The 24,622-nt window shown below is 40.0% G+C and overlaps 2 protein-coding genes across 3 annotated transcripts in view; one reads left to right on the top strand and one right to left on the bottom strand.

Annotated features, from left to right (window-relative positions):
- Positions 1-24,622, bottom strand: part of NUBPL (nucleotide binding protein-like) — a 237,723-nt gene that overhangs the window by 21,350 nt on the left and 191,751 nt on the right. For both annotated transcript variants that reach the window (XM_014528984.1, XM_014528985.1), the window contains exons 7-8: positions 23,544-23,637; positions 3,565-3,650 (exon numbers count right to left, since the gene is read on the bottom strand). In XM_014528984.1, the coding sequence (XP_014384470.1) occupies positions 3,565-3,650; positions 23,544-23,637 (180 nt within the window). The remainder of the gene's footprint in view (positions 1-3,564; positions 3,651-23,543; positions 23,638-24,622) is intronic.
- LOC102250381 (transmembrane protein 70, mitochondrial) lies at positions 16,053-16,689 on the top strand. The gene has a single exon (XM_005880997.2). It carries the CDS (start codon positions 16,053-16,055, stop codon positions 16,629-16,631), a length of 579 nt encoding a protein of 192 aa, XP_005881059.1. The 3' UTR covers positions 16,632-16,689.

Here is a 24,622-nt window from a genome sequence, read left to right on the forward strand (position 1 = left end):
GCTCAAACGGTGGGGAAAGGCTTCAGACTGAGGAGCCTGGGCCTCCCTTGTGAAAGAAGGCAAGAGGAATGGGTGAGAATGACACAACACTTAAAGGACTCACAATTAAAAATGTACAAGATTGAAAATATTTATTATTTTTTTTAAAAAATAGTCTGTCTACTATTACTGAGATAATCAAGGATTTGGCAGAGTTGATATCATTCAGGCAGAGAAAAGAGAATTTAATAGTTCATCTCTTCCCCTCCTTCCTCTATCTGATTGAGTTTTAAGAAATCATTTAAATTAACTTCAAAATGTTCTTGTGGATATTACTAAACTCTGTCCATACCAATAAATTCCAATGATACCATTGTTTCCATGGTAACTAATGCACTTCAAAAGGAGAAAAAATAGAGAGTGAAACTAAAAACCAGGAAAAATGGAATAAAGTGGTATAAACAAAGCATAACATTTCTCCTTTGCACTTATAGAACACTCTCTAATTTCAAATGCTTTACCATTACTTAGACTCCAAGGCTCATTAGTGCCAGAAGAATCCACATCCCACTTACAGCTGGGATTCCCTATAAAATGTGGTGCTCCATGTTTGTCCAACTGCTTACAGGGCTCATTGCTGGGAAGTTCTTTCTCAATTACAAAGATTATTGAGCACCTATTATCTTCTGCTAGTTTAAGAGATGATTAGTCTACATTATTTTAAAATTTTTGCTGTTTAGAGGCCAAATAATTAAAACAAAGGGGTGAAAAAAGAACTGTACAATAAAGATACAGGACAATGTCAAAAAAGCCAACTTGGAGGGATTATGCATTTCTAATGATTTTCATTTCCCCTCCACTTCAGCCCCACGCGTCCATGATCAACCACATGGACCTTCTCCTGATCCAGAACTGTTCCTACTCTGCAAACTCCAACTCCAACATTAACTTTCTGATCACAAACAACTTTTCCAGGCCCTAACGAATCCACCACTAGTCCTATGAGCCTCGTGCAGCCTAAGATCCTTCCCTTGGAATAAATACTTCCTCACAATACTTCCTTGCTGATACCCGCAAGTTTTATCCTCAGTGGCACTCACTCAGCAGCAGCCTAACCTGGACTTAGTGACCATCCATTCGCTTCCCCACCGTTATGTTCCATAAGGGTTCTCTGTCCCACCTTCTGAAGAATCTGTCCTACAGCCTAGAGAAGAATCTGTCCGAACAATTATGAGATTATTTACCTCTTTACTTATAGGGCGGTAAGTGTCAAATGCTGCAGGTTAAGTGAAAATAACACAGGGACTGAAAGCCGAATTTAGCAATGATGGTCATTAGACTCGAAACCAGCAAAGTGCATGTAGGGTTGGCCTTAGAGCCATAGTTGCCTCAGGTGACAGCATGAGTTGCAATGGTCTCTTGCTATACATACATAATGACAATTTACCAGAGGTGAGGAATAGCAAAAAGCTCTTGCTTCTGCTCTTTTGAAAACTTTTCCCTTAAGGATTTCCTGATGTTTTTGAGTTATACATAAGCCTCCGCCCTTAACTTAAAAGAATGAGAAGTTAAGCATTCACTCATAGGCTGGTAGCACAACTGTTATTCTGACCTTGAAGTGGCACTAACAGACCACTGGTCCTGTTATTTAATTTCTGCCAGAAAGAAGGATTATGGATTGCTTAGTCTCATAATTTTTGGTAGACAGCCTGCTCCCTAACTCTGCTGATTTATATTTTAAAATCCCATATCAGTAACCTTATTTAGCTATCTGGGTAGGCATTCCCTGTATCAGTCTATCTTGGAGGGCATAACAGGAAGTCACATTGCTTAAACTAAGTGCTTCACTGAGACAGTTTTCAGACTGAGGTGGGCATTAGGTTATCATTGCTTTACAATGTTTCCAATCTACAATTCATGTTAAGGGTTTTATCATTCATTTATCCACATATAAAAGCTACCTCTAAAACACTTTCGGATCACAACTGTACCCCTGCCAGTGAGAACACCCTCAGGTCACCTGGACAGTAAGCATGCAGGCACCATCCTTATGAGTCTCCTCAGTTTTCATAAGAGCATGTTGGTCCAATCCAGAGCTCATGGCTTGTTAACACACACAGCTGTGTGCTAATTGGCAAGCAAGAAGAGGTACTTGTTGAAGAGGATCATCTCAACTCCACTACTCTATTTTGTACTTTTCAGAAGCTCTCCTGAGAGAAAAACATTTATGAAAGCTTCCCTGAGAGTCTCTTCATTCTACTACATCACTGGGTCTTGTGCCATATCAGTCTCCTTGAATAACTTAGCAAAAGTTATGAATTCTCTCCATACCAAACAGACACAAAGTGAGAAAACAATTTGGGGAGGTAGGCGGGGAAGGGGAGAGAATCATGAGACCCCTGAAGTTAATGCATGGGCTGAAGTCTAAAACGCGCTGCTCTGTAAACTCTAAGGCCTCTCCCTGAATGAAGCACGGAGCTAGAGCACCGCATGGATGGAAGCATCACTGCTCTGTACTGAAATGCCCACTCCAGCGGGCACTTGCGAAGTCCACCTGCTTTAGTGGAGGCACACAGGAGGAAGGCACGGGCTTGTGCCTATGTACACGAGGATTCTTTTTTCTGAGGATCTCGGGGAGACTTCTGCCTCTCTAATCTCAGCTCTGCTACTCTTGAGCATCAAGCTCTTTTTAACCTCGTGGAAAAACAGTTTTATAATAGTCTTATGTATCTTTCCCTGTGGCTGCTCAAAAATTAATGGTATATTTCTAGCATGTACTTAAGTCCCACTTCTGACTCCACTTGATTTTAATTGTCCTTTTCCTTATTTTCATTATAGTTTTAAGTTGTTCTAGTTTGCCATGTTGTCTAGGTATCCTTTTAGAAGACTGTGAGCTATAAATGAGTTAAATTATAGGAGAAAGAAGGAAAAAAAGACATCGTTTTCACCTGCATTCCTACTGGTTATCTATTCAAGTGTATCTACCTAAATAATTTCCTAAAATACTCTTATACTTTTTTGGGGGGTGGGAGGTGTCAGTGAGAGCTGCATTTGAGAGAGGTAGTACTTCTTCAGAAAACTCATATTGGAAGGACATTTTTGAAGTCTCCTTGATTAACATAATGTGTATATATGTTTGCACCTATATGTGTGTTTTAAAGTAACCATAAAGCCCTGCTGGTGTGGCTGAGTGTCAACCTATGAACCAGGAGGTCATGGTTCTATTCCCGGTCAGGGCATATGCCCGGGTTGTGGGCTTACTCCCAAGGGTCAGGAGTGCAGGAGGCAGCCGATCAATGATCTCTCTCTCCCTTTCCCTTCCTCTCTGAAACCAACAAAATATATATAGATATCTATGTAGATAGATATCTATATATATAGATATATAGATAGATAGATAGATAGATATCTATATCTATATCTATCTATATATATATATTTTAATAAAGTAACCATAAAGATGAAATAGGGTTTTCATATAAACTGCACAGAACTAAATTAAAAGTTGTGTTGTATTTCTCAGTGACTTGTTTCTTCAGTTAGAAGTGTCTTGTATTTCTGCAACAATGAAGCATAAATGCTTACGGGCACGTGAACTTTTCGAAACATCTCAGCACCCTTGTGTGCATCCATCAATGCAATGTCCTGGGGCGTGGAGACAATCACAGCGCCTAACCAAAAGGAAACAAAAGAACAGCAAAATAATGCTATCATTTAATTTTTTATAGAAAGTTTACTTCCAAAATTAGGTTGCTTACATATTAAAAGAGTCTACTACATTAACTATTTATGTAATTTGTATAAATTTCACATACATGAATGGGAAAGATTAGGAAATGTCTACTTTGCTCTTGCCTATTTTTGACTCCTCACTTCTAAACTTATAACTGACTGACCAGTGATTCAAGATCACAGCTACCATGAGAGCCTCCTTCCCATTCAGACAATATGCTGTAAGGAAGATGCAGAGGCTGGCGTACTTTCAAGAAGCTAATAGGTCTACTTAGGGAGACCCAAAAATTAAGGATTGCAACACAATGATCTAAGCATTATAACAGAGATATGCCAACGGTGTTATGGAGTTCTAAAGGAGGAATGAAGGAAAAAATAACTAATTCAATCTAGGGGAGAGAAGGAGCAAGGTGATAATGGATGGGGTGAGAGGCAGGAGATAAGGAGACACAATAAAGGAAAGTTTCCAGAAAGAGGTGATTCCGAGGCTCCGTTCTAGAAGTTTGTATTATAGAAAACTCAACAGTGTGGAACACACTGTGGAGAATAATTTGGTGGAGGCAAAACTACATGCTGAGCAAAAATTCAGATGCAAAATAGTGGTGGCCTGACCACAGCAGCACTGAAAGCAGGTGAAGACGGAGGCTTTCCTGGGTCTGCACTATTACCCCACAGAGGGCAGATGGTTCTATGACAGTGTTTGGAGAGAAAGTGCAGTGCAATTTTTTTTAAGTGGAAACCCCAGAGTCCTGGCTATGACTCCAGAGACTATGAATTTCTTAAATTTTGTGCTTTCTTCTAGAAGATAACCTGAAAAAGAATTAACACGAGCATATTCTAGAGCACCAGGATAGCCATCATTTTTTAACTAAGTACACAGCCATGACGTCTCAGAGCCCCAAACCAGCTCCAAGTGGCAGTACTTCATCATAACTAATGAAAACAGAGGTGGGATTAACAATAAATATCTGAGTGCACCAAGCGAAAGTCAAATGACACTAGACTACTGTCTGAAGGGATATTTTACAGAAGTCAGAATAGAGAAATGTGGCAGCAGAACCAAGTTATCATGAAACACGTGGCAACACAGGCATGCCAAACTCAAAAGAACTGTGCAATGGCCACAAATTCATCTTGCAATTGATATTTTAATTTCAGTAAAAACTTCATCTTTCACATTAAATTAATATCAATTTGAATTTTATTGATTTTGTATGTTTTACTTGTATTTAATTTGTAGTTCTTTTTAAGTTTTAAAAAATATAAGAGCTACAAACTTAAGGAATTTATGTTTACACGTAGTTAAATAGTCTTTTAATAAAAATAAGTCAATATGGGATGAAGCAGATTATTTTTCCTTTAGAAGGAGGGTCTATTCATTACTCAAGTTAGAGAAACACAGCCTTGGAATTCAAACATAATCAGAATTCAACTTTTTATTCCATAACCAACTACCAGTGTGACTAGGACAAGAAACTGAGATTCAGTCTTTTTATCTACAAAACGACATAGTAATACTTAGGTCACAGGGTGAAATAATTAAATGAACTACTGATGTACATCAGATGCTTGACATGGTGCCTGGACAAAGGGTAAACATTCAATAAATGGTAGCTGTTGTTAATAATATCACCGTTATTATCTTTATTATTGTTACCAATAAAATGTCTTACAAGTTGCTGAGAAGGTTATTTTCAAATTTGCCATCAAGCAGCTCATCCTACTTTTCAAACTGTTCCATGGATCACTAAATCCTTCTATTTTGATTTGCTATGCCCAAGAAACCAAAAACTAGTCAAAGTTATCTTTCCATTCTTTTAAAGATGGATGGAAATCGCATCTCTGTAAAAATTGTACATAAGTCTACTCTACACATCTATTATATTTCCACAATTCCCCACCTTCTAGATTCTGTTACCAATCTACTTCAGCGTTTGTTCATATCCAGGCATTTGGAAGGGATCTAATTCCAATTCTACCCCCTCTAGCTGTGTGACTAACCTTGGGCAAGTGACTCAGAACCACTCCAGGTCTCAATTTCCTTAGCTGTAAAATTAATGCAAGGACTACATAGTCTCCAAGGTCTCAGCTGGCTCTCTAACTATATGATCTAACATCCCTTCTTAACTATGGTTTCCAAGACCATCCCTGTTCAATTGGACTCCTCAGTAAACTTATTGAAGTGAATGTGAAATGCAACCTCCCCCAAGAATTATGGCTCTTTAATCTAAGAGCCATTCTCTGTACATGTAAATGAAACCCCCTAAGCTATTTCCTCCAAATTCTCTCCTTAACTATATATTAGTATATAGGGAGTTTTCTATTGCATTGGCCCTAAAAAAGCTATTTGTATTACTGCTACACAACAGAGTTTCATGATGTTATGAGTTTTCTCATTTTTTGAACCAAACAAAACTAATGACACAATGACTTGCACAAAAAGAGCACTTTATAGAGGATCGGATATTTAAACAATGTCCCTATATTTTCAAATCATCTGTCCTAGATCACTGCTGCGTGAACTCTTAGTTATTGACTCCTTGAACTAGAAGTCAAGAGTTCTGGATTCTGGTTTTGTCGACTATGCTAATCTATATAATAAAAGCCTAAGCAACCATTATGGCAGAACGACCAGAACGACTGGTCGCTATAATGCACACTGACCACCAAGGGGCAGACGCTCACACAGGAGCTGCCCCCTGGTGGTCAGTGTGCTCCCACAGGGGAAGCGCCACTCAGCCATGGCTGGCAAGCACAGAGGCGGTGGCAGAGCCTCTCCCATCTCCGCAGCAGCGCTAAGAAGCAGCAAGTCAAGCGGTAAGAAGCAGCGAGCAGGCAGGCAGTAAGGAGCGAGAGGTACCGGACTGCGAGAGGGATGTCCAAGTGCCAGCTTAGGCCCAAACCCCGCAGGGAGTGAGCCCAAGCTGGCAGGTGGACATCCCCTGAGGGATCTCAGACTGCAAGAGGGCACAGGCCGGGCTGAAGGACTCCCCTCCTCCAGTGCACAAATTTCATGCACCGGGCCTCTAGTATACTATGTAATCTTAAATAGCTCACTAAATCTCAATATATCTGAATTAATTCTTCTATATAACAAGCCTATTTCCATTGGTCCTCATTAATTTAAAGAGCTGTTCCATTAAAAATATGTAAAAATGGTCCATCCAGTTTGAGCACTGGCCAATGAACCAGAAGGTCACAGTTTGATTCCCAGTCAGGACACATGCCTGGGTTGTGGGCTCCATTCCCAATAAGGGGCGTGCAGGAGACAGCCAATCAATGGTTCTCATCATTGATGTTTCTATTCCTTTCTCCCTCTCACTTTCTCTCTCTAAAATCAATAAAAACATTTTTAAAAATATGTAAAAGTTGCCCTAACCGGTTTGGCTCAGTGGATAGAGCGTCGGCCTGCAAACTGAAGGGTCTCAGGTTCGAATCCAGTCAAGGGCATGTACCTTGGTTGCGGGTACACCCCCAGTAGGGGGTGTGCAAGAGGCAGCTGATTGATGTTTCTAACTCTCTATCCCTCTCCCTTCCTCACTGTAAAAAATCAATAAAATATATTTTAAAAAATATGTAAAAGTGATATAAAAATGTTTGGTGACTTTATTTTGATAGCTGTAAGATCATAGAGAGAGGAATTAAACTGACTTGGTTTTCTCTGTAGTACTTAACTCTAACACAGTGTCACAAGTAAGCATCCATGCCATCTGAGTTTCTTTGCCAAGTAATCTAAATAGCACCAAACATCAATTAAAAACAAGTTTGGGACAAGGACAATGATCATCCTCCATGCCCCATCAAATGCTCACAAAACATGTAAACATTCCATTGGGACTACCAGCCACATTTTAAAAAGATTTTAGTGTAAGATTTTTTTTTCTCCAATATATGTTCTTAACTAATAACTAAATAAGTCTTTAGCACACTGTTCTGACAAAAAAATTTCTAGACTTTTTCCTAATGAACAAAAATATAACTGGCCCACACATAAATCACTACCTCTTTTAATGTACCAAATTTTAATACATCATATAAGTGACCATTTCAGACTGCCCCTACAATGACTTTTAGAATTTAGGATAAGGAAATAAAGCAAACAAAAAAACAAAACCTTCAGTAAAATTAAATTTAATAATCTGTGCATCACAACCCAGAGTTTTTAATTTTAAAGAAATTATGTCAATTTTTTCTTGTAAATATATCCCTTAACTTAAAATGTCATCTCAAATATGATATTAAATTTTATCTTTATGGTTCTTGGCATTTTAATTTTCTCAGGGCTCATGGAACATGGACCAATATATATGAACCAATATGAACTAGCTTACATGTTTTCCCTTCATGCCATCATTGGTGATGTCACTTGTTTTGTGACGGAGGGTTTGTTAGAAAACTTGTGCTCCCTCTACTGATCATAAGGAATGTCAGTAGCAACAAAGAGAATGTTTAGTTTGCAATAAATGTGATTATTTTCTGAGGAAAACCCAGCATCATAAAACACCTATCTCAAGATGAATTTTCTATCTGTTTTCTAGGGTATATGTCTAAGTCCAAACAATTAAGAAGTATTTTTTAAATGTTATAATGTTATAATGTTAAGGCTTTTTATCAGCTGGGATTTACTACGAAAGCTTAATTTACTAAAAAAGGATCCTGGCAAATAAGTAAACATCCTAAAATATAATTACCTGGAGTGTTGCCTTACTTGCTAATTCTCTTGACTATTATGAGTATAATTTATGGCTGCATATCTGGACTTGGGTCATAGTTCAAAGTAGTTAAACATTTAAAACTCATTATTCCAGATGTTAGGATGATCATAATTACACCAGTGTGGAACTATTCAACTATGCCATTCTAAGTCTCCAGGGCACAAATTGTATCCTATTCCCATGCTTGACTGTGAATTTCAGCGTTGGAACCTAATAAATATGTACAACAAAAACTGCTTGTAATTATACCTGGACGAGTAATTTTATGTCTTACAATTCTTTAGCACATCAAGGTAAAGTCAACTAAGATTTATAAGAACAAATTAACTGCTATATAATAAATGTTCACAGTGCAGTGCTCTAACATTTAGTGCTTCAGATTCTCAATTTATTTAAAGATACTTGCAGCCAAAGAAAATAATCATTCAACTTCTGTTAGCTTAATATAAATAATACAAAATACACAATAGTTTATAAAGTAGACTGGCTTTGGTATTTTTTAGCCTTCCTTTGTCTTTCTCCTCTACAAGCCACAAACTTCCTGAATTATAAACATTATTTGCTATAAGATCAAGAAATGCCCACTAAAAGTAAGATCAGATTCAGTAAAACATGATTAAAAAGGTAAATTCACTTCAACTATGCCCACAGACTATTGCAACAGGAAATACACATAATTCTTTCATGAGTCACTGTTTTGGCCTTTGCTCCATTTCAACAGAGTAGAGAACTGATTACAGTCACAAAGGAGGTATGTTTTATTAATATAAAGATGAACCATTTTTTCCCCTCACTTTAGAAATGAATTTTGTTACAGGAAATCATGTCCATTGCTGCCAAAAGAATTAATAAATCACAGTAATTAGTGAAACCACAGCATTTCAAAATCACTAGTGAGAGAAAGCATGTGCACGTTGGAATGTCAAGAATTCAAATTCATCAAAGGAATCTGGAGGCATACCTGTTATTTAGGGACAATGATTAGCTCTTCAATAATTGGGTCAACAGGTAATGGGCTTCCAATCACCTCACCTTAATGATGTTAACAATGAATTCTCCAAGGCTATCCAGACTGCCTTCCAGTAAGGGGGAAAGTGAGGATTTCAGAGATTTTAAAAAGCTAGAGCCTGAACCAAACAGCTCTCTCATTCTCTCTCTCTCTCTCTCTCTCCTCTCTCTCTCTCTTTCTCTCTCTCTCTCTCTCTCTCTCTCTCTCTCTCTCTCTCTCTCACACACACACACACACACACACACAGTCTCATCCTCTCCCCTTATAATGTTTCCAGTAAAATTAAGATAAAATCCTCACTTCTTTCCAGTGTTAAATCCATCTTTATGCTGATAAGTAAACACCCTTGGGGAGCCTAGTTGTACATATATGTCTCTACAACTCAGAAAGCTCTTTTGCTTAGATTTAAAATTTTGCATTTCAAATTCTTTTAGATGTGCATATAGCTCAGCCTGCCCATGCTCACAGTGAGTCACCACCGAAGGCCATTTGTTCAATAACTGAACACATTCCTTTTCATAAACATTCTATCTCTAATACAAACTCCAGGGAGGAAAACTGCTTCTTCCTGCTTACTTAACTCCTAACTTTACTTAACCAGGTATATTTCAAAAAAAAGAGACTGAGACTTTATATGGAAAAGCTTTGCTCCATTTCCAAATACTGTCAGACTTAAGATGTGAAGACATTCTTCAGAGCTATATTTCAGGTTCTGATAAAATATCTAATATCTATGACCAAGCACAAACATTTTTATATTATAAATTGTAGGACTTGTATTTTTGCTACATGTAAATGTTTAATGGATTTAGTAGTAGTTTTTAATAATAGTCTGATTGCCCATTGGCTATTATACCATTCATTGAATTTTAAGACATTAAAGAATTTTAGCTGTCGGTCATATCATAGAGGAAGTGCCCAGAAATTCTTAAAACACAAAACTGAATGAACTACCTCCCTTCCAGAGACTAATCAAGGAAATCAAGCATCAGATAAACCGGTCTAAACGAAGTGATTCTGAAAGCTGACTATAGAAGAATTATTTGGGAAAGCTTTTTAAATCCTGGCTCTTCCCATGTCATAGTTCAGAATTTTTAATTCTCAGATTATTTCTTTAAATAGTTAACTGATACACCATAATTTCTACCTATAATATATGTTTGACAGAATTATAAGAGCCCTGAAAAGTTTATTTCTTCTTAAATTTAGATTGGAAACATTGTTGTTCATTAAGCAATGGTACTATACATAATTTTACAATTTGATTCCCAATCTAACAAGGATTACAGTTTCAGACTGAGTACCAGAAGTGCCCTAAAAGATAAAACCCTGGAATACAGTTTCTAGTCTTTAACACTTGGTTACAATTTATGGGATAAGAAGAAAAATTTATTTTGTAAAGAATTTTTATAATGTGATGAATAAAACAATAATTCTCTTCTATAACATCATGCTATTCTTGCCAAATATCCATTATTGATAACCCTACCCAACATTTGCTATGGAAATACAGTGCACCTGGAAGAAGTCCAAAATTGACTTCTGAACTGTAAAGTTCTATTCTGCAAACTGAAAGCATAAATGAAGATTTAGTTTGCCCTTCTACTATAAGGATACTTTCCAGAAGTTTCATTCCTGCATCTATCTTTATTTAATAAAGTGAAGGGGAACTTGGTTTCATAACTCTATCCTATCAAAATAATGTCCTTATCCACTACTGCCCATGACACTAAATATACTTATATCACTACTTAGGTACAATATAAATATTGTGTTCATAAATTTGATGACAGTACAATTCTGCCTTGTGATAGTATGGGTTTTCATCAATTTGACTGTACTACTGGTATCTTTAGTAGCTTGCAAACTTAGAGGGCAGAAATATTTGCTTTGTGTTCATCTCTTGCAAACCACTAATTCACAATTATAATGATGAACATGAAGAAGAGAAGATGTTCTAGGTATTTTCCAGATAATAACTGCACTGCACGTCCTTTCCTTCCCAAGCTCGGCTTCCTTCTCAGCACTCTCTGTCCTGATCAGTGCCTGGGAGCTGACCTCTGTGGACTCTATCACCTGAGTTTCCTTACCCTCTGGCTTCCAAAAGGGATCCACCACTAGGAGGTATCAGCAGAATATGAGACTACTAGTGACCCAGTGGATGGATTCATGCAAATTAAAAGAAAATTAATTAGAAGAAATATTTTAATATTGCCACTTACCTTTTCTCTATAATAGAAGTGTCAACCAAATTCATTAAAACACACACATGTGAATGGCGCCAGAGAGAGCTTTTTATGTATTGCGCATGCGCGAGTCAACTTAGCCTTGTATATAAAGAATAAACTTGCTTAATTAGACCTGCTTTCTGATTTAGGTAAGCTTTTTCCAGCCCAGTGAAGCACCCCAACTTCTCTTTCATATAATTGTCAGCAATACAGCAGTAAATATCAACATGAAGCAGATTATTATTGTAGATCACCCAGGGAGAACAAAGGGTTAAATATTTAACTGCAGCAGTGTTTGACTATATTCCGTGCAGTGAGAAAACCTGAAGTCATTTTCAAGGTCCACCATTTCTTACTTCTTTTCAGTCAGGTCAAGTTTCTAAATCTCTGTTTTCCGGCTAATGAAAAGAAAATAGGATTCCATCAAGTCTCCTATTTACTTACTCCAGGAATTCTGTGAGGATCAAATGAAATGAGCCACGGGAAAATGCTTCACAGACATTTGGTTAAAATGTAAAATGTTTCCACCTGGCTATACAGCAAGTCATGTTCCTGGGCTGAAGAAACTCCAAGAAGGCTAGTCGCTAGGAAGAGGAAGCCGGGTGTTGCTACCTGGCGCCCACAGCCACCGTTTCTGGGCTGGGCTGGGCTGTGGGCTGCATTTTGCACCATGGGGTCTTGGCAGTGTTGGCTGCGATTTGGTGGGGGGTCACTCCGGGGTGGTGGCAGGGCCTGTGTCCCACTTGGGGGAAGCTAAGTGTTGCTTTGTGGGCACTAGGTCCACGGTGCCGTTTATTGCTAAACCCAGTGCATGGGTTCGTGCACACTGAAAGGAAATTAATTAGAAGGTGACAGGTGAGGCGGGACTGGGCAAGACGAGCCGGACACACCCTGGAAACAACCTCCCGCATTCCCTCCCCGGCTGGCCGCACCTGGGGTGGCGTCGGGGCTTGAAGGGTGTCTGCAGAGTGAGCGGGGTCCCTCCGGCAGGTGGGATCCCTCTGCCTGGCCTGCAGGGATCGGGCTGAAACTGGCAGTCCGACATCCCCTGAGGGGTCCCAGAGTGCGAGAGGGCACTCTGCAAATTTGCTGTCGTTCAGCAGCTCCTGCATTGAGAATCTGCCCCCTGGTGGTGAGTGCACATCATAGCCACTGATTGGACGGTCGAATGGTCACTTAGGCATATATATATATAGCCTGTCCCTAGGGAGAGGAAGCTGAGTGTTTCTACGTGACATCATTACCCAGTGCCCATAGCCATCATTTCTGGGCTGGGCTGGGGGCTGCATTTTGCGCCATGGGTCTCGGCAGCGTTGGCTGCGATTTGGTGGGGGGTCACTCCGGGGTGGTGGCGGGGCCTGTGTCCCATTTGGGGGAAGCCAAGTGTTGCTTTGTGGGCGCCAAGTCTGCGGTGCTGTTTCTCTGTAAATGGCCAGTGTACATCACGGCAGCTCCTGTGCTGAGCATCTGCCCCCTGGTGGTCAGTGTGCGTCACAGCGACCAGTTGGATGGACACTTAGTACATTAGCCTTTTATATATATACTAGAGCCCTGGTGCACGAAATTCGTGCACTCGGGGGGCGGGGGGAGGGGATCCCCCAGCTTGGCCTGTGCCCTCTCACAGTGCGGGAGCCCTGCGATCGATCGCCCCAAAGAGGTAGGCCACGCCCGGGGCTCCTCGATGGATTGCCACAAAGTGGTAGGCCGGAGCCAGGGGTCCCACCTCTGTGCCGCACAAAGCCATGGGACCCCCAGGCCTTGCCATGTGGAGCCACTGGGACCCCTGGCGTCACCATGCAGAGGCGCTGGGACCCACCTCCGCGCCGCACACACGCAGCATCAAGTCCCTGCCCACTTGCGCATGCCTTGCCGTGCACGCAGCCCCCCTCACCTGTGTGCATCCACTGCCCACGCAGCCTCCTGGTGATGGATTGTGATAGCATGAGAGCATGATGACCATTTGCATATTAGCTCTTTATTATATAGGATAGACTAGAAGGCCCGTGCACAAAAATTTGTGCACTGGCAGGGAAGGGGGGTCCCTCAGCCCAACCTGTGCCCTCTCACGGATCACGCTGCCGCTCACCCTGCCCACCCCGCCCAAGAAACCGCAGGCTCGGATCCCGCGCTGGGGCGAGCGACCGCTCAGATCTGCTGCCGCCCACCCCGCCCAAGATGCCTGCAGTATGCAAATTAGCCGCCATCTTTGTTGGTGGTTAACCGCCATCTTAGTTGGCAGTTAATTTGCATATCACCCTGATTAGCCAATGGGAAGGGTAGCTAAGTTACGGTTAATTACCATGTTTGTCTATTATTAGATAGGATAGGAGGAGGAAAAGGTTGGAGTACTATCACCGGCCTCACACACTGCTTCTCCATGCCTTGCAGGAGTATTGGCCTTAGCCATGTGCCTCTGTGGCCACAGATTCCAACAGGTAGCCTCTTCCATGGCTCCAGCAGCTGCCAGGCTGCACTGACACAACTCACTCCCTCCCCCCTCAGGTGGCGGGACAGTAACAACTTCTTAATACCATTAGTCTCTGGGTACTTCACCATCTCTTGTTGATTTCCTTAATGCTGCCCACACCTCTGTAACAAGTCCCTTCATTAAACTGTGTTCTGTTTATTCCTTTTAAGGTGTGTCATAGGTACCTGCCAGGACACTGATGAATATAGCACTTAATGTAAATAGCTTACTAAAATTCTCCAGTCTCTTGAAAAAGAAAATATGCTTCATGTGTCCCATGTAAAGCATAAACTCTTCACTTAATTCCAACAGTTAAAAACAAATTAAGATAGTGTTCAGATAGTTACATACAGAGGAACTCAGTTGAAGCAAAGAAAGAAAAAATATTTAAGTAACAGCTATTAAAATTCAAATACTAGCACAGTGTATATATTTTCAAAAATTTCAAGGAACTTATAATGTTCCTCAGATAAATATTACTCCTCTTCTACTTTGGAAGAGTGCTTAGGTATTTAAAAAAAACAACAGAAGCCAACCCTGGAATCTACCCAATTCAGTATATGGCAACAACTAATTTACAAGCTAAACAAACAAACAAACAACAAGCAAAAACCCAGCAAACTATCACCAAAAAAGTTAAAAGTAGTAAGAAAAAATAATAAAAACAAAACCAGCACTGACAGCTCTCTTTTCCCCTTGACAAGTTCAACAAGACAAGAGCAAATGCAAAGACTACACTTGGTTATTTCCCATCCTTATCCTGTCTCCTTTCCCTCCAGCAGTTACTACAACGACTAGGTATTTGTAGCATGTAGTGATTCAGTAGTACATGCAAGCTCAAATTTAAATCATTAGACTCTAATAGTGCTGTCAACACATTTATTACTGTTGTTACTATACAACACTTTTAACACAAATAAGATGATAATTTTTTTCCTTTGAAGTTTCTTCTAATAATGAGCCTGTCATCCATCCTATGGAACACATACAAAAAGTTGCTAATTAGCATTCAAAAAGAGGCTCTTTTTTGCTTATACAGGTCTGTCTCCATGAATTTTCCAAAAGGATGTCTCTTTCCAAGTATAAAACATTTATTTTCATTTTCACCATGGCTTGGATAAATGGACAGTCGATAGAATTCATAGCATTTCATCACACCACCCCCACAAAAAAAACTCTTTTAAAGTGTTCAAGTGGTTTCTTAAAAATAGCATTCAGTCTTAGCCGGCTTGGCTCAGTGGATAGAGCATCAGCCTGTGGACTGAAGGGTCCTAGGTTTGATTCCGGCCAAGGGTACATGCCTGGGTTGCAGGCTTGATCCCCAGTAGGGGATGTTCAGGAAGCAGCCGATCAATGATTCTCTCTCATCGTTGATGTTTCTATCTCTCTCCTTCTTCCTTCCTCTCTGAAATCAATAAAGAAATATATTTATTAAAAAAACAGCATTCATTTACATGTAGTTAAATTCATTCTCTCATTTGATCCTTACAAGTCAGTGGGATAGCCAGGTGTTCCACAGGTAAAGATAAAAAGTCAGAAAGATAGGTAGTATCTGGCTAAACATCCTTTCAAGTAAATAAGAGAATTTCTTACTATTACAATGGAATAATGCTAGTGATTCTCACTAGTAATTTAATAAGAGCCTGCCTGACACCACATATCAGGTGCCCACATGCATAAATATCTCAGAAACCAAAACAAAGTTAATACTAAAAGATATCAACTGACCACAAAGATACTGTACATAGTAGAGGAAAGAGAACAGCATAAATAAATCTAAACTGAAATGTATTTTTCTCTCAAAGGGAGAGTGACATAAAATATGTTTTTAATAAATGCTTTATTTAACCTATACATTTTTAAAAAAACCTCCTGAGTAAAAGCAGTCGGAGTTGGAGAGATCCCAGGAATGAGTTAGAAGGATGGTAAGAAATATTATGGGGGGAACACAATATTATTGTGTTCGATGCTTACACAAAAAAGTTGAAAAATCAGAAGACAGAAGACTGTTTTATACTGGGAATTTGGCCCAAACAGTATTTGGTGTGAAATGTTTCTCTTATTCTACAAGTGCGATCAGCCTTACATTTCTACCATACATTTTTGCCCAAAATAATGTTGTATTTGGAAGTCTGCCTTTGCAAATCTTATTTTATGGCATCATAGGAAGCTTTACAGTGATCACTCCAGTCCTGCTTCACTTAGTTACAAAAGGCTATGTCATTCGGTTGTACCATGAGGCCACGACAGACACTTACAAAGCCATTACTTACAATGTTTTGCTTTCAGAAACCAGTACTGTGTTTCACCAGAATGATGTGAAGATTCCAAACAGCACACATCTGTTTACCACATTTTATGCTAAAACAAAATCACTGTTAGTTAATCCAGGTCTCTTTCCAAACCCCAAAGACTATGACCATCTAATGGGTTATGACAAACCATTCACTTTTGATATGGAAGAACCCAGTGAAAAGAAACAGCTTGAAGATGAGAAATGAGTCTGTTGTTTTTATGTTTGTGCTTAAATGTGATTTATTTTCCTGTGTATAATAATAAAACTGCGTTTACTTTTGTAAAAAAAAAATAAAATAAAATAACGCGGGATGAACAGATGAACTGTGATAACTAGTCAATTAGCTTTGTCATTTATTCAACCAGTATCAACTCCATAACCCATACCCCAAAGTACTCTAAGAAATACTATGATAAATAGGGAAAAATTTTTGCATTCAAGCAGCTTACAGCCTAGTTGGGAAGATAACACACACAGATAAAACACTCATTGATTAAACATTTCCTGAGTGGTTACAGGAAGACACTGAGTTTGGCACTGTGAGAAATACAAAAAATGATTGAAACAGATTTGGCCCTCTAGGGAGTAACAGTCTGGTACAGAAGATAACAGTTATGCAGGTTTTGAGTGGAGAATATGAGATGGTCCAAATAAAATTCTATGTGAATTTCAAGGAGGAAGAAATGATTTCTAATGGGGGGGTTGGGAAAGATGGCAAGGAGTAGACATTTGAAATAAAAGGTATGCAGGATTTGGGTGCCCATTGACTGGGGAAGAAAGACATTCTAAGTGAGAGTGAAATGTCTGTAAAGACAAAGACTTTGGAGAGGAACTAAGCTGGCAGTGTAGGTAAACGCCTGTACTCGCTGCCTCCCACAACCACATCAAAATTCCGACTAAAATACAGAGCAACCATCATTCAGAACAACCTGAAATCTGGTTGAATGGAAGTCCTACAAACAGAGAAGTAAAGAAGAGAGCACTTTGAGACAGGTAGGAGAGGCAGAGGTGCCAAATGGGTTGGTCCAATACCCACATATGGCATTTTTTTTTTAAATAGGGAGGGATATCTTCAAAGCTTCCCGTGAGAAGCAGGGGGTCTCAGCCCCACACCAGCCCCCCAGCCCAGGGTTCCAGAGCTGGGAAGAGAAGTCCCTGTAACTTAGAGCTGTAAAAAGCAGTGGGGATTGTGGCTGAGTGGCACAGAGGCTGCTAGAGACTCAGGTGTTCCTCTTAAAGGGCCCACACACAAACTTACACAGTCCACTTCGTCTGAGCTCCAGCACCAGGTGGCAGCTTTAGGGAAATCCAGGGACATAAGGGGAGGAACTGACTGTCTGGCATCAGGGCAGGAACTCACTGGCATCAGGGCAGGAACTCAGGGGTGGCTTTCTCCCAGACAGGGGTGCTAGCAGGGGTCATTGTTCCTGTACTGGGACCTCTCCCCATCGCAGAGTTGACTGGCAGCGATATCTGACTTTCTATCAACATGGCCCATACTGTTTACTCCACTCTAGTGAGTCCCTTAGACCCCACCCCATCCATTTTGCAGCCCCACCCAAGCTGTTTGCAGCAGCTTTTGCATATGAATGGCCTGTCCTGGTTCAGGCTTCACATTTTCCTAAAATCTCTCAAACAAGCAATAGCTGGATTCACCATGTCCCAAACCTATCAGTAAAAGGTCTAAGACCCAGCACTGGCACCAGCCTGCCTTGATTCACAGCTGGGCCTGGCCTGGGCATTTCCTAGCCCAATACAAATAGCAGCCATATGCGAATCCCTCTATAGCTCTTTCCAGGTGGCCCCAAGCAGCGGCTGACTTTGCACTTCCCTGGAGACCCAGAGCCAGTGCACCTGGTTGGACAGCTTCAGATCACATTAGATTACAACTCTCCATCCACAAGCAATACACTCAAGGAGCAGACTTAGTGAGAACCAAAGCCCCACTGAAGCAAGTCCTGCTCTATAGAGGTATCTCCTGCACAGCAGCTCTTTCATTGTAGACAAAATTGGTCCTCTCAGCCAATTGTCCTGGAGGTCAATTCCTCCCAGTGATGCCAACAACAATCAAGGCTCAGCTACATGACTGTGCACATAGCCCACACAGGGGTGCACCTAGAGTGCCTATCAGGTAACTGGGGAGGCTGAGCCACTGGGCCCTACAGGACGTCTACTACACAAAGCCACTCTACCAATTCCAGGAGACATTGCAGCTCTCCTTAATACATAGAAACAAACACAGGGAAGCAGCCAAAATTTGAAGACAAAGAAACAGGTCACAAATGAAAGAAATGGAAGCAAGCAAACTATTGTCTACAGAGTTCAAAACAATGATTATGAGGTTACTGAAGGATCTTAATGAGAGCTTTAAGGGACTCAGTGAGACTTTCAAGGATCTTAGTAAGAATGTCAAAGATATGAAAAAGGACCAGTCAGAAATTAAGCATATACTAACTGAAATAAAGAATAATTTACAGGGACCAAAGAAGTTATATACTTATATGCATAGCCCATGGACACGGGCAAGAGGGTAATGAAGACCTGGGCATGGATGGGTAGGGGTTTGGAGGAAAGGGGTTAAGGGTGGGAGAGGGGAGAAGGAGAGATATCTGTAATACTATCAATAATAAAAAAATATATTTAAAAAGAAAAAAATCATTTATAGGGATTCAATAGTAGAGTAGAGGATTCTGAGAATCAAATCAACAATTTTGAATATGAGGAATAAAAAAACATCCAGTTAGAAGAGCAAAAATAAAATAAAGATAGTGTAAGGAGCCTCTGAGGCAACTTCAAGCGTACCAACATTTGTATTATGGGGGTACCAGAAGGATAGGAGAGAGAGCAAGATATTGAAAACCTATTTGAAGAAATAATGACAGAAAACTTCCCCTACCTGGCGAAAGAAATAGACTTACAAATCCAGGAAGTGCAGAGAATCCCAAACAAGAGGAACCCAAAGAGGCCCACATCATGATTAAAATACCAAAGGTTAAAGACAAAGAGAGAGCCTGGCTGGCATGGCTCAGTGGTTGAGAGTCGACCTATGAACCAGAAGGTCACAGTTCAATTCCCGATCAAAGTACATGCCTGGGTTGTGGGCTCGATCCCCCGTAGGGGGCATGTAGGAGGCAGCCGATCAATGATTCTTTCTCCTCATTGATGTTTCTATCTTTTTCTCCCTCTCCCTTTCTCTCTGAAATCAATAAAAACATATATTAAAAAAAAAAAAAAGGACAAAGAGAGAATCTTAAAAGCAGCAAAAGAAAAGCAGTTAGTTACCTACAAGGGAATGCCCATACAACTGCCAGCTGATTTCTTAGCAGAAACTTTGAAGGCCAGAAGGGAGTGGCAAGAAATATTCAAAGTGATGAATAGCAAAGACTTATAACCAAGATTACTCTACCCAGGAAAGCTATCATTTAGAATTGAAGGTCAGATAAAGAGTTTCACAGACAAGAAATAGCTAAAGGAGTTCATTACCACCAAACCAGTATTACATGAAATGTTGAAGGGAGGGAGAAGAAAGAAGAAAGAGGAAAAGAGAAAGAAGAAAGAACAAAGGAGAAAGAAAAAAGAAGAAAGAAGGAGAAGAAGAAGAAAAATATGAACAATAAAATGGCAATACATATCTATCAACAATTGAATCTAAAAATCAAAATAAACGAATCATAAACCTAATGAACAAAATAAACTGATGAATAAAATAGAACCAGAGGTATGGAGACATGGAACAGATTGATGAATCTCAGGGGGCAAGAGTGAGGGGGGTGCGGAAAGAGATTAAACAAAGATCTTATATGCACACTAGATGCCCGATGCACGAAATTCGTGCATGGGTAGGGACCCTAGGCCTGGCCGGCCATTAGGGCAGATCTGTGGGGCAACTGGTAGGGCAATCATGGGACCCCCACTGGCACCCGCCTTGGCTGGCCTGGGGCCTGTGGGCTGCGGGCAGCTCCTGCGTTGAGCGTCTACCCCCTGGTGGTCAGTGTGTGTCATAGCGACTGGTCGTTCCACCTGTCATTCCACCATTCGGTCTATTTGCATATTAGGCCTTTATTATATAGGATATACATTACCTTTGGACACAGACAATAGGGTGGTGAAGACCTGGGGTCAGATGGGAACTGGGTGGAGGAGGGCAATGAGGGAAAGAAAGGGAGACATCTGTAAAACTCTCAACAATAAAGATTTTTTTAAAAAGACAAAGACTTTGGAAAGTAAAAGGAAGAGAGAGGGGACAGTGAGTACATAAGATTTTGGAGGAGGAATCCCAGGTTATGTGAAAGTGTAGTGGGAAGGATAGGGAAGTCAAACCAAGGGGACTCAAATGTGAGTCTAAAAAACTTATGTGGTTTATGATATATGGGACATAAAAAAAGGTAGAACATAAGAGTACCAAGAAGAATTCTGAAGTCAATGATAAGACGAAAGGAAAATTAGGTTCATAATTAGAGAGTAGATAATTCACTTTGGCCTAGAAAGGCAACATGATTCTGATAGGCTGTTCCAGATTATATAAACTAATAAAAGCCATGATTCAAATCAGGCCAGAAATTATTTGGTTGGTACCCTTCCCTCTAAGTCGTGGGAATTGGCTCAATTTTGGTATGTTCTTAGATATGTTAGCTGTGAAATGACATTGGTCTGAATAAAACCAAACCTCACGAACTAAACCTTTAACAAACATATACACACAATCACATCCACCCCTCCCCCCACCCCCACACACACACCAAGTCCAGCTCACATCCATTTTGGTAAGATACTTTTATTTTTTACTATTTTTTTCTAATTATAAAATTAACACATAGATCACTTTAGAAAATCTAGTCTTTCCGTTGACATTAATTTTAATATTGACATAAAAACTTAGTATGAGTGTACTAACAGCTGCAATTCTATACTGAGAACCAGTGTGCCTGGAAACTAGCCAGATGGCCAAGACCAGTATATCAGCCCAAAGATAATATTAGTCTTTCCAAGAATCATTTGGGGCTCTACTCCTAAATGTCAAAGGAGATTGCTTCCAGACCACCTCAAGACCTTCCCTAGAATGTATGAGTTAAAGAGGCGCAAAGGAATCTCTTAAGAGTCAAAACCCCCCAAAAACCTGAATATAGTAAACACCACTACAGATCGTTGGTTGGAAACTCAGCATATAGAGGTGCACAGGTTTAGCAATATTCATAGACAAATTTATTTTGATCAGAAAGTTTTAGGATATAAGAAAGAAATCCTCAAAGGAGAGACAATCTTAACCCCAATCTACACATTGTTGGTTTTAGAGTATAAGTACAAATTAAAACAGGGTGATATAATCATTCATCCTGTTCAAACAGAAGAGTTTTTATCTGAATGAACAAAGGTATATTGCTCAGGGACTTCAGTTTATCTGTGTGAAGCAAATTAAACTTTTGCAAGGTACCAAGTCACAATGCAGGAAATAAATGATAATTTAGTCCAATTTTATCAATGTATTATTCACATGAATAATGTAAGAATTTTGGACACCTGCAATAAGCACTTCAACATGTCAGAAACACATTTCATTCAATAAACATTTAGTGAGTATTCTTAAGATTGAGAAAGATGTCTCAAAACTTCTTTAAAAAAGAAAAAGCAGGCTATTTAGTATGCTGAGTATAAAGAGGAAGGATTATTTTCCTATGTTACTTCACTTTACTCCCATCTTATACTTTATAGCTTGCCTCACTAAAGGAAAAGTCTCAGGCTCCATTAGATTACAAATATATTTAAACATAAAAAATATTCATATTAATATGCTATATTGATATTTTCAAACAATGTGTATATTTTATCAAAAACACAGATTCTAAACCTTCTGATGATTAAATGTTAGTGATATCTCTTGGTTATTATTACCAATAAGTAACTAACTTGCAAAGACACTTAAATATCCCTTATTTTCCCCAAAGTCTTTATATATAAGTGAGATTAACAAATATTTCTTCAGTGGAATCTAGTTAAGATTCACTTAGAAACAGATCCTATATAATAAAAGCCTAATATGCAAACTGTCCCCTCGACTGGGAGTTCCACCAGGAGTTTGACCACTCGCTATGACGTGCACTGACCACCAGAGACATGACGGGCCTCGGTGACGCGGTGCTGGCAGCGGGCGGCAGTGGAGGTGCTGCTGGCTCCAATGGGCTTCTGGGTGAGCTGGGCCACAACCACGGGGACCGCAGGGGCCAGTCTGGCTCGCCGTGGGTCCGAGCAGGAGCCGGTCTGGGAGGCTGGCTGGGAGAGAGAGCGCGCTGCCTGCCCACCCAGCTTCCATGCGGCACCGCTGGGCAGCCCAAAGGCCCACACTGAGCCCCGGCCCACCCCGTCCGGCCATGCTCACCGCATCTCCGCGTGGGGATTCAGGCGCTGAGACTCAGGCAGGGGGCATGTGCGGACCCGGGGTCCCAGGTGCTGCCCAGGGCCCAGAGGTCAGCTGGGACCTGCCCTTCCACGCCAGATGCTCGCGCTTTGATCACCGGCCAGGCCTAGGGACCACACCCACGCAGAATTTTGTGCACCGGGCCTCTAGTTTAACATAAAACTTAACAACAAATACTGAAACTCCATCATACATAACCCCTACTATAATGAAGTATTGTGTATTTGAAGTAAGTGAATATGTTTTTTGCTCTCTTGATTTTAGTAAATAATTAGCAGAATATAAAATTTTCCCTTAATTACATTCACCAAAAATCCAAATTTTCCTAAAATTTACTCTTATTCAGGAGTAGGTATTCAATAAATATTTACTTAGTGCCCACCATGTATTGGGCACTATGCTGTAAGTGCTAGAGAGCTGTGAACCCCAAACAGCCATGTTCTACCTAAATAACACTTAAGTGCTCCTGCTTTTCCAGAGCACAGATTTACATTACCACCTCTTCAAGTGTCTCATGTTTTTGAAAATGTAACTATTCTAGTAATAGTTTGAAAAATTCTATTTATGAATTTTATCTGTAAAGGAAAATTTATAAATGATTATGTTTTTTAAGATATAAAAATGTTTGTCATGAAGTTTGTTTTTCAATAAGGCAACAGCAAAGCATCAAAGATAGCACAAACCACTTTAAACTTTGAGATTTACCTGAAATGGGAATATTCTGTGAGACTGATAACTGCACATCTCCAGTTCCTGGTGGCATGTCAACAACTAAATAGTCCAGGTGACCCCAATCTACCTAAAAATCAAACACAAATAACATCATTGTATAATAACTGCAGTAAAAATAAATGTATTAGTAACAAATCTAAATAATAGCTTCCACTTGAGCCATTACTAAAAGCCAGGGACCATGCTGAGGATTGATATATGAAGAAGGAAGGAAGGAAGGAAGGAAGGAAGGAAGGAAGGAAGGAAGTGAGGGAGGGAAGGAGGGAGGGAGGGGAGGACAGTCACTGACTCTAGCAGACCTCTGAATGATAAGGTTAAATTTCCAAATGAAGCCCTCCTCTTTAACCACACACATACACTAATGGTGAACCATTTGACAATGGGCTTCTATTCAGGACCAATCATTTATTTTCATTGGGAATAACCCATATTTTATTAAGAAAGCCTTACTTTTTTGTCTTTTGGACAAAAACGTTAGCATTTTCTATGGCAGATCCTAATAGAATTTTTTTTATTATTTTTTAAATTTTTTAAATATATTTTATTGATTTTTTTACAGAGAGGAAGGGAGAAGGATAGAGAGTTAGAAACATTGATGAGAGAGAAACATCCATCAGCTGCCTCCTGCACACCCCCTACTGGGGTTGTGCCCGCAACCAAGGTACATGCCCTTGACTGGAATCGAACCTGGGACCCTTGAGTCCGCAGGCTGACACTCTATCCACAGCCAAACCAGTTAGGGCAACTAATAGAATTTTTTAAAATTTATTATTTTTCCTTTATAAAACAAAAATAATGAAAACCAAAAGTTAATAAGAAAATTTTAGATATATAACTAAATTCCCAATACTATAATATTTTAATTATTTCTTTCCAGGTATTTTACTAAGTACCTTTATCTAGAAAAGTCAGCTATATAACCAAGTCCTTAATGCTCAGCTTCAATATAGACAGGTCTCAGGCTCTTTTCTCCTAAGATGGTTTCTCCCTCTGAGTTCCAGTGAATGGTGAGCCCTAGGACCCTCTCAGTTGCCTAATGCAGAAGTTTGGAA

This window comes from Myotis brandtii, unplaced genomic scaffold, assembly GCF_000412655.1.
Source record: "Myotis brandtii unplaced genomic scaffold, ASM41265v1 scaffold667, whole genome shotgun sequence".
Classification (NCBI taxonomy): Eukaryota; Metazoa; Chordata; class Mammalia; order Chiroptera; family Vespertilionidae; genus Myotis; species Myotis brandtii.

Bases quoted from the DNA above. Each gene is read 5' to 3' on its own strand.
- LOC102250381 (XM_005880997.2), top strand. From the start codon at position 16,053: ATGGTAAGAAATATTATGGGGGGAACACAATATTATTGTGTTCGATGC.